Source organism: Ranitomeya imitator, chromosome 8 (assembly GCF_032444005.1).
Source record: "Ranitomeya imitator isolate aRanImi1 chromosome 8, aRanImi1.pri, whole genome shotgun sequence".
Lineage (NCBI taxonomy): Eukaryota > Metazoa > Chordata > Amphibia > Anura > Dendrobatidae > Ranitomeya > Ranitomeya imitator.
The window spans coordinates 127289416-127299492 of NC_091289.1; the positions used below are offsets into that span (position 1 = coordinate 127289416).

Here is a 10077-nt window from a genome sequence, read left to right on the forward strand (position 1 = left end):
CACATGACAATTACTAGAAGGTGCTGGTGCTTAGAAGGACCAATTGTTAGTTATTTCTAATGGAAGTACTACTATTACTAGTAGATCATTCGTATCAGTGGAACGATCAATCCTGATCGTCTTCCACAGTGACTTAATCTCTTATATAGGATTATTGCCCACCAGACGCTATCACAATCTCCTGGTTAGATCTTCTGTTATTACCCCCATTGTATTCATACGGTCCTATATCAAATATGGCACTCTGACCCTTACATTCGCCTTATCAGGATTGATAGTTTTCAGCCTTTTGTTTTGTAATTTTACCTGAATTCCTTTTCTTCCAGGTTGCTGGTGTAAAGCGAGAGCGTCAGCTTCTTAGGTTCAGCTCGGCTGTTCATCACTACCTGTGTGCCATCAGGATTCAGAGGTTTTTCCGGAATCACCTGGTGCTCAAAAGGGCACAAAATCATATTGGCCATGTGACTTACATACAGGTATGTACCTTGTACATATACATGGGGCCATAACGTACATGTAAAGCATCATGGTGGTGAGGACCAGCTCTGAGACATGGGCTGGGAACTGTGATGGCACAAGTACTAATAAGTGGCTGTTTTTGTAGAGATGGTATCGTTCCATGGTGCAGAGAAGAAACTATCACACGACGCAGCAAAAGATAATCACTCTGCAGCGCACAGTGCGGGGATGGTTACAGCGCCGGCATGAAGCCGCCACTAAAATCCAGAGAAATGTCAGACTTTTCCTTCAGCGCAGAAAACGTGCTAAAGTGGCCAGAGGAATCCAAAAATTTCAGGTACCTACAACATGAGGAATTATAAGTGTATTCCATATCAGTGTGTGGGTGTATATAACACTACAGTGAAAGTGTTTTTATTATCTTACTGTCAGGCCCTGTGGAGAGGACATCAGTGGAGGAAAGTGCATGATACCAAAGCACTGAAAAACTTGCGACTGCGTCTACACTCAGTAAATGAAGAAATAAAAGAGGAAGACAAACTTTGTAACAGAACAATGGTCGCCCTGAATTACCTGCTGACCTACAAGCATCTCTCCTATATCCTGGAAGCTCTGCAGCATCTTGGTGAGCTTAGAAGTTCATCAGAAGGTTGATACTGGGGTCTTACTTAGGTCACTGTCAATCCTAAATGCTGACAGTTTCCCTTTATTCTCCTGCAGAAGTTGCCACCAGACTGTCCTCTGTTTGCTGTGAGCGTATGGCACAGAGTGGGGCAGTGAAGACCATATTTACCCTGATCCGTAGCTGTAACCGGAGCATACCTTGCATGGAAGTAATCAAGCTGTCAGTTCAGGTGCTGCTAAACCTGTCAAAGGTGAGCATACAGATCGGGATTTTTATTGTATGAGCTGCTCATTTTGGAATAAAGGGGTTGTATGGCCTGTAAGTCTGCAGTCTTGATGTGACTGGAGACATGTGAATCCTCACACCTATGCCAGCGTGTGACCACAAGTGCACAATTTGTATACATGTGATCACCTGCCGACTAGACTTGCACATCCTTGCTCAGTTATTATTATTAGAATTATAGCGCCATTTACCATGCCGCTTTACATGTGAGGAGGGGTATACATAAAAACAAGTACAATAATCTTAAACAATACAAGTCATAACTGGTACAGGAGGAGTGAGGACCCTGCCCGTGAAGGCTCACAATCTACAAGGGATGGGTGAGGATACAGTAGGTGAGGATAGAGCTGGTCGTGCAGTGGTTTGGTGGATCGGTGGTTACTGCAGGTTGTAGGCTTGTCGGAAGAGGTGGGTCTTCAGGTTCTTTTTGAAGGTTTCCACGGTAGGTGAGAGTCTATGTTGTGGTAGAGGGTTCCAGAGTAGGGGTGATACGCGAGAGAAATCTTGTATACGACTGTGGGAAGAGGAGATAAGAGGGGAGTAGAGAAGGAGATCTTGTGAGGATCGGAGGTTGCGTGCAGGAAAGTACCGGGAGATGAGGAGACAGGTTGTGGATGGCTTTGTATGTCATGGTTAGGGTTTTGTACTGGAGTCTCTGGGTAATGAGGAGCCAGTGAAGGGATTGACAGAGGGGAGAGGCCAGGGAATAGCGGAGGGACAAGTGGATTAGTCAGGCAGCAGAGTTTAGAATAGATTGGAGGGGTGCGAGAGTGTTCGAGGGGAGGCCACAGAGCAGGAGGTTGCAGTAGTCCAGGCGAGTTCAAGTGGTATTAAGATAGGTTGGACACGTCTAGTCATTATGTGGCTGGAAGTTTGCAAATTGCAAGACTTGTGATCATATGGTCTCCCACTGCTCCCAGCACTGGAGAATCTTCACAATGCACTGTGAGGATTCACAAGTCTCCAGTCACTCCATGGCTGGACAACCCCTCTAAGTCTGGTGCACTATATAAATTCTGCTATGCCTTTCTTCTAGTGTTCTTCTTGTATTTGTTAGTAAAGGCCTCACAGCAGTTTCATAGATATGACTTCTATCTCAACTGCTATACTTGCACCAGATAATTACCACAAATACTTTGATCTATCTGCGTTCTAGTTAGTCCATTAAAGGGTTATACCAGCTCGCTTCCCTGCAAGTATCGGTAGACGAGACGTCACCAGCTGCACACTCCCCTCCCCCATCACGATATGCAAGAGGAGTGATCTGAAATACCCTTTAATGTGATTTAGTATTTGTAGCAGTGACCCTTTACTGTCATTTTAGAGAACACCCCGACCTGTCCCAGCACTATATACCAGAAGTGGTGTTGGCTGAGAACAGAAAGCAATGATGCTCAGATGTAAATCCTGGCCTCACAATGATCACAACTCCTGACATGCTGACTGTTTTTAGATGTCTGCCGCCCTTTACACACATGTACATTGTTTTGTTCCCTGTACAGCCAATGCATCCTTACATTTCCTATGTTGCCATGTTCACAAAGCCCAAAACTGGAATTCATGTACATTTTATCTACAGTATGAAAGAACGGTGCTTGCAGTCTACAAGGTGGAAAACTCTATCGACATTCTCCTCAATTTACTGCAAATCTACAGGGAGAAAGCTGGAGATAAAGTATCCGACAAGGGGGGCAGCATTTTTACAAAGACTTGCTGTCTCCTATCAATCTTTGCATTGAACACCCAAAGAGCTCGGGTAAGTGCTTGATGTCATGCGATTACATTGTGTTCACTGTCATCCTTCATATGATGCAGCTGTGCTGTCAGCCCAGGGATGGCCCGCTAGCTTGGTATGATGCAGCTGTGCTGTGAGCCCAGGGATCTCCACTAGCTTTATGATGCAGCTGTGCTGTGAGCCCGTGGATCCCGCTAGCTTCGTATGATGCAGCTGTGCTGGGAGCCCCATGGATCCCCCGCTAGCTTTGTATGATGCAGCTGTGCTGTGAGCCCATGGATCCCCCGCTAGCTTCGTATGATGCAGCTGTGTTGTGAGCCCATGGATCTCGCTAGCTTCGTATGATGCAGCTGTACTGTGAGCCCATGAATCCCCCGCTAGCTTCGTATGATGCAGCTGTACTGTGAGCCCATGAATCCCCCGCTAGCTTCGTATGATGCAGCTGTACTGTGAGCCCATGGATCTCTGTAGCTTTATATGATGCAGCTGTGCTGTGAGCCCATGGATCCTGCTAGCTTCATATGATGTAGCTGAGCTGTGAGCCCAGGGATCCCCCGCTAGCTTTATGATGCAGCTGTGCTGTGAGCCCATGGATACCCGCTATCTTCATATGGTGCCGCTGTTCTGTGAGCCTATGAATCCCGCTATCTTCTAATGATGCAGCTGTGCTGTGAGCCCGTGGATCCCGCTAGCTCCATAAGATGCAGCTGAGCTGTGAGCCTATGGGTCCCCCACTAGCTTAATGATGCAGCTGTGCTGTGAGCCCATGGATACCCGCTATCTTCATATGGTGCCGCTGTTCTGTGAGCCTATGAATCCCGCTATCTTCTAATGATGCAGCTGTGCTGTGAGCCCGTGGATCCCGCTAGCTCCATAAGATGCAGCTGAGCTGTGAGCCTATGGGTCCCCCACTAGCTTAATGATGCAGCTGTGCTGTGAGCCCATGGATCCCCGTATGCTGCAGCTGTGCTGTGAGCCTGTGGATCATCCGCTAGCTTCATATGATGCAGCTGTGCTGTGAGCCCGTGGAGCCCCGCTAGCTTCATATGATGCAGCTGTGCTGTGAGCCCGTGGAGCCCCGCTAGCTTCATATGATGCAGCTGAGCTGTGAGCCCATGGATCCCCCGCTGGCTTTATGATGCAGCTGTGCTGTGAGCCCGTGGATCCCCCACTAGCTTCATATGATGCAGCTGCCCTGTGAGCCCATGGATTCCCCGCTAGCTTTATGATGCAGCTGTGCTGTGAGCCCGTGGATCATCCTCTAGCTTCATATGATGCAGCTGTGCTGTGAGCCCATGGATATCCGCTATCTTCATATGGTGCCGCTGTTCTGTGAGCCTATGAATCCCGCTATCTTCTAATGATGCAGCTGTGCTGTGAGCCCATGGATCCCGCTAGCTTCATAAGATGCAGCTGAGCTGTGAGCCTATGGGTCCCCCCCTAGCTTTATGATGCAGCTGTGCTGTGAGCCCATGGATCCCCGTATGCTGCAGCTGTGCTGTGAGCCTGTGGATCATCCGCTAGCTTCATATGATGCAGCTGTGCTATGAGCCCATGGAGCCCTGCTAGCTTCATATGATGCAGCTGTGCTTGGAGCCCCGCTAGCTTCATATGATGTAGCTGTGCTGTGAACCCGTGGATCATCCGCTAGCTTCATATGATGCAGCTGTGCTGTGAGCCCATGGATGCCGTGCTAGCTTTATGATGCAGCTGTGCTGTGAGCCCATGGATCCCCGCTAGCTTAATATGCTGCAGCTGTGCTGTGAGCGCCTTGGATCATCCGCTAGCTTCATATTATGCAGCTGTGCTGTGAGCCCAGGGATCCCGCTAGCTTCATATGATGCAGCTGTGCTGTGAGCCCATGGAGCCCCGCTAGCTTCATATGATGCCGCTGTGCTATGAGCCCATGGAGCCCCGCTAGCTTCATATGATGCAGCTGTGCTGTGAGCCTGTGGATCCCGCTAGCTTCATATGATGCAAAAAGGAAAAAAAAAAAGAGCATGAACCGCACATCCCAAAATCATACGTTGATCTAAAGCCGCTAGGCAAAAATTTATATACTGAACATGAGGTTTTCAGTTTAACATTCTGATCAGACTGTATGAAGCCCACTGCCACTTCACGGCAAACCTCGTAGTGGGTCCTATCGCCCTAACGGAGCGGAGCCGCGCGGCGACCACCGCCACAGCGGCCACGCACCAGCAGGGCGGACGGCCTGTTGCCCCACAGCACCTATGCTGCAAGACTGAGCCCCCATGACTCCAGACCGCGCCGCCCCACCAGCACAAAGCCACAGCAACAATGGCCGCCACACAGCACCAGCACCAAAATGAAAGGAGCATCATCATATGATGCAGCTGTGCTGTGAGCCCGTGGATCATCTGCTAGCTTCATATGATGCAGCTGTGCTATGAACCCATGGATCCCCCGCTAGCTTTATGATGCAGCTGTGCTGTGAGCCCATGGATCCCCCGCTAGCTTTATGATGCAGCTGTGCTGTGAGCCCATGGATCCCCGCTAGCTTCATATGATGCAGCTGTGCTGTGAGCCCATGGATCCCGGTTGTTTCATATGATACAGCTGTGCTGTGAGCCCATGGATCCCGGTAGCTTCATATGCTGCAGCTGTGCTGTGAGCCCGTGGATCCCTCTAGCTTCATATGCTGCAGCTGTGCTGTGAGCCCGTGGATCATCCGCTAGCTTCATATGATGCAGCTGTGCTCTGAGCCCTTGGATCCCCCGCTAGCTTTACGATGCAGCTGTGCTGTGAACCCGTGGATCATCCACTAGCTTAATGCATTCTGCAATACATCATAATGTGTACATTTTACACATGTTTTGGATAACAAATACAGTGAACTTTAAAATTCTGTGAATCCATGGATCTATATTTTTTTTCCACAGGAAATCTGTGCCATACCTAAAGCTCTGGATCGTGTCTGCAGCATTTACAAATTAACAGCACGAAAACACAGGATGGACACTGCCAGAAATATCAGACAGCAGCGCATGAGCAGTGCTCATAGTCCTGGGAATGTCTTGTTTCAAGCCACACCGGTGCGGACAAGAATGGTTTCAAGGTATGTCCCATCTGCTCATACTGATGTGATATACCGTATATACTAGAGTATAAGCCGACCCCCCTAATTTTGCCACAAAAAACTGGGAAAACTTATTGACTCGAGTATAAGCCTAGGGTAGGAAACGCAGCAGCTACCGGTGAATTTCAAAAATAAAAATAGATGCTCCATACCGTTCATTATTGCCCCATAAGATGCTCCATATAAAGCTGTGCCACATATAATGCTCCATACTGTTCATTATTGCCCCATAGATGTGCCATATAAAGCTGTGCCATATAGTGCTCTGCACCGTTCATTTTTGCCCCATATCTGTGCCCCATACAGTGCTCTGCACCGTTCATTATTGCCCCATAGCTGTGCCATATAGTGCTCTGCACCGTTCATTACTGCCCCATAGCTGCCATATAGTGCTCTGCGCCATTCAGTATTGCCCCAAAGCTGTGTCATATAGTGCTCTGCGCCGTTCATTATTGCCCCATAGCTGCCATATAGTGCTCTGCGCCGTTCAGTATTGCCCCATAGCTGCCATATAGTGCTCTGCGCCATTCAGTATTGCCCCAAAGCTGTGTCATATAGTGCTCTGCGCCGTTCATTATTGCCCCATAGCTGCCATATAGTGCTCTGCGCCGTTCAGTATTGCCCCATAGCTGCCATATAGTGCTCTGCGCCGTTCAGTATTGCCCCATAGCTGTGCCATAGAAAGCTGTAATAAAAAAAAAACGCCATACTCGCCTCTCTTGCTTGCAGCTCCCAGCGTCCGGTCCCGGCGTCTCTCCGCACTGACTGATCAGGCAGAGGGCGCCACGCACACTATATGCGTCATCGCGCCCTCTGACCTGCACAGTCAGAGCGGAGAGACGCCGGGAAGATGGAGCGGCGCCCGGCGTGTGGAATGGGGACAGGTGAATGACATACTTGCCTGCTCCCGGCGTCCCGCTCCCTCTGCCTGTCACATGGTCTTCGGTGCCGCAGCCTCTTCCTCTGTCAGCGGTCACCGTTACCGCTGATTAGAGAAATGAATATGCGGCTCCACCCCTCTGGGAGGTGGAGCCGCGTATTCATTTCTCTAATGAGCGGTCCCACGTGACCGCTGAAGAGGGGAAGAGCTGCAGCACCGAAGACCGTGGGACGGCAGGGGGAGCGCCAGGATTGCCGGGACTAGGTGAGTATGCCTCAGCGCCCTCTCCCCTGCCGCCCACCGTGACTCGAGTATAAGCCGAGAGGGGCACTTTCAGCCCAAAATTTTGGGCTGAAAATCTCGGCTTGTACTTGAGTATATACGGTACTTCTATTATTCCCCCATTGATTACGGTTGACTGTCAGAAGAAGTCTTGTACTGCTGCGGTGAGGCTTTATAGTCCAACAACAAAACTATAAAGATGGAGATGTTAAAAGAACACTCCAGGCAGAAATGATATCATGTTCTCCTTGCAGTAGGAAGAACCATGACTCTTTGTGCTCTTTAAAGGGCATTACGGCGTTCAGCGAATATAAACACAAGATTAAATTATTCTAGAAACTTAAAATTAAGTCAGCGGTTACTCTGTGTGTCACAGTCTACATCTTGGCCTTTTCTAACTGACATGAAATATATTCTGCCATTTTTTTATCTACAGCTTTTATTCAGGGCCATGTCTCTAGTTATTCCTATATGGTCCTGTATCTACACCGGCATCTTGGCAGCTTGTCCTACCGTCCCTTCACCTTATCTTTGGCATCTTATAAATATTATTGTCTCCCTTGTATATTTTTGTAAAGTTATCGCTGAATCTCTTTACAGAATAAAGCCAGACTGGGTGCTGAGAAAAGACAACATGCGTGAGGTGGTCGACCCCTTGAAAGCCATTCAGATGGTGATGTTGACCTTCGGGATGTCCATCTGAGTCCGTCCCACAGTGAAAGGAATCCTGGAAGTTAATTTTTAAAGATTGTAAAGGAGAATATTTTTATTGTTAAAAAAAGTTATTTGCTAATTGTATATTAGACGCAAATAATTTTATCATCTACAGTACTATGCTGCTATTTTCAGCTATTTCCACCGCCGCCTCCGTCCAGGCACCGACCATGGGAGGTTGGGTCTATGGAATCAAAGCTATGCTGTTTCTGTAGCTCTCTCTCCACTAGAATCTTTCCTTCTCCAAACCTCCTGTATCTGGCCTCTGGACACAATTATTCCTGCCTCAGACATGAGACTGAGCTGGAAAAACCCTTTAAAAAAACAAAACTAAAACCCAGCTGTTTGGAATGCTACTGTAATATACATTTCCTGCTGTAAATAGCCTTTTGTACAATTAAGATATAATGTACAATAAAGACCAGTGCTTAACATCTCCGACTCCTGAGTCTTCTGCTTATTTGGTGCCTTTTGGTCTCACTTGGTGTAATTGGAGATTGGGAAGTCCTTGGTGAACAGGGATCTGAAAAGTTTCCATTAGAATAGCTGTGGGACCCAGCCGCCTCCAGCAGTGTAACTCAGCCACACTGACCTGTGTCCTTAGCCCTGCTGCCTGTGACTACCACCGAAATGCTCTGACTAAAAAGCCAGGGCCACACATTCGGCATTCTCCTTAGCCCAGCCTCCTGTGGCTGCCACCGAAATGCCCTGACAAATAGAAACCATGGCCACACATCCGGCTTTCTCCTTAGCCCGGCCTCCTGTGGCTGCCAGTTGAAATGCCCTGACGAAAAAACCATGGCCACACATCCGGCATTCTCCTTAGCCCGGCCTCCTGTGGCTGCCACCGAAATGCCTTGACAAAAACCATGGCCACACATCCGGAGTTCTCCTTAGCCTGGCCTCCTGTGGCTGCCAGCTGAAATGCCCTGACAAAAAAAACCATGGCCACACATCCGGCATTCTCCTTAGCCCGGCCTCCTGTGGCTGCCACCGAAATGCCTTGACAAAAACCATGGCCACACATCCGGAGTTCTCCTTAGCCTGGCCTCCTGTGGCTGCCAGCTGAAATGCCCTGACAAAAAAAACCATGGCCACACATCCGGCATTCTCCTTAGCCCGGCCTCCTGTGGCTGCCACCGAAATGCCTTGACAAAAACCATGGCCACACATCCGGAGTTCTCCTTAGCCTGGCCTCCTGTGGCTGCCAGCTGAAATGCCCTGACAAAAAAAACCATGGCCACACATCCGGCATTCTCCTTGGCCCAGCCTCCTGTGGCCGGCGCGTGAAATGCCCTGTCAAATAGAAACCGTGGCCACACATCCGGCTTTCTCCTTAGCCTGACCTCCTGTGGCTGCCAGCTGAAATGCCCTGTCACAATAAAGTGCAGGCATGCTTGGCCACCTCTTAAGTCTGGCAATGTAATAAAGGTGCCAGCCACAGGCTGCTGGGCCAAAGTGTCAACCCGGTCTCACAGCACATTGGGAAGAGTAAAGCTAGTATAGTCATACTCTAAGTTTGATTTGTAAGCCAAAAATGCAACTATTTGTGTAAAGGGGAATAAGGGAAGACAACAGCGAAGATGCTGACTATGCAATCCATTTAGAAACCAAAAATATTTAGCTGGGCGTTTATAGAGATGTAGCAAGCGTGACCATTATTCTTGGGGCACTACGATGGTAACTAAAGGGGTATTCCCATCTCAAAGATTCCATCCCAGTATGTAGTAGGTGTGAAAATATTAGCAAATACCTCCAATTAGACATGTAGTATAGTTCTGATTTGTCATGTCACTTACTCCATGTTCAGGGCATTGTAGCAGCTTAGGAATCCATGGTTAAGACCACTCACATAATGCCAGTTATTGGTCATAACAATGAATCCCTAAGCTACTGCAATGCCCTACACATTTGGTAAGTGACAGGGCAAATCAGAACAACTATACTGCCTAATTGGAGATTGAGAAACAAGAAATTGGAGTGCCATACACATGAAT

General features: G+C 48.5%; 1 protein-coding gene across 1 annotated transcript in view; it reads left to right on the forward strand.

Annotated features, from left to right (window-relative positions):
- Nucleotides 1-8521, forward strand: part of ASPM (assembly factor for spindle microtubules) — a 62381-nt gene extending 53860 nt beyond the window's left edge. Inside the window, exons 24-30 of the mRNA XM_069737367.1 lie at nt 327-476; nt 605-796; nt 892-1084; nt 1180-1334; nt 2949-3125; nt 6008-6183; nt 7967-8521. Of these exons, the coding sequence (XP_069593468.1) occupies nt 327-476; nt 605-796; nt 892-1084; nt 1180-1334; nt 2949-3125; nt 6008-6183; nt 7967-8069 (1146 nt within the window). The 3' untranslated portion in view covers nt 8070-8521. The remainder of the gene's footprint in view (nt 1-326; nt 477-604; nt 797-891; nt 1085-1179; nt 1335-2948; nt 3126-6007; nt 6184-7966) is intronic.
- Nucleotides 8522-10077: the final 1556 nt, after the last annotated feature.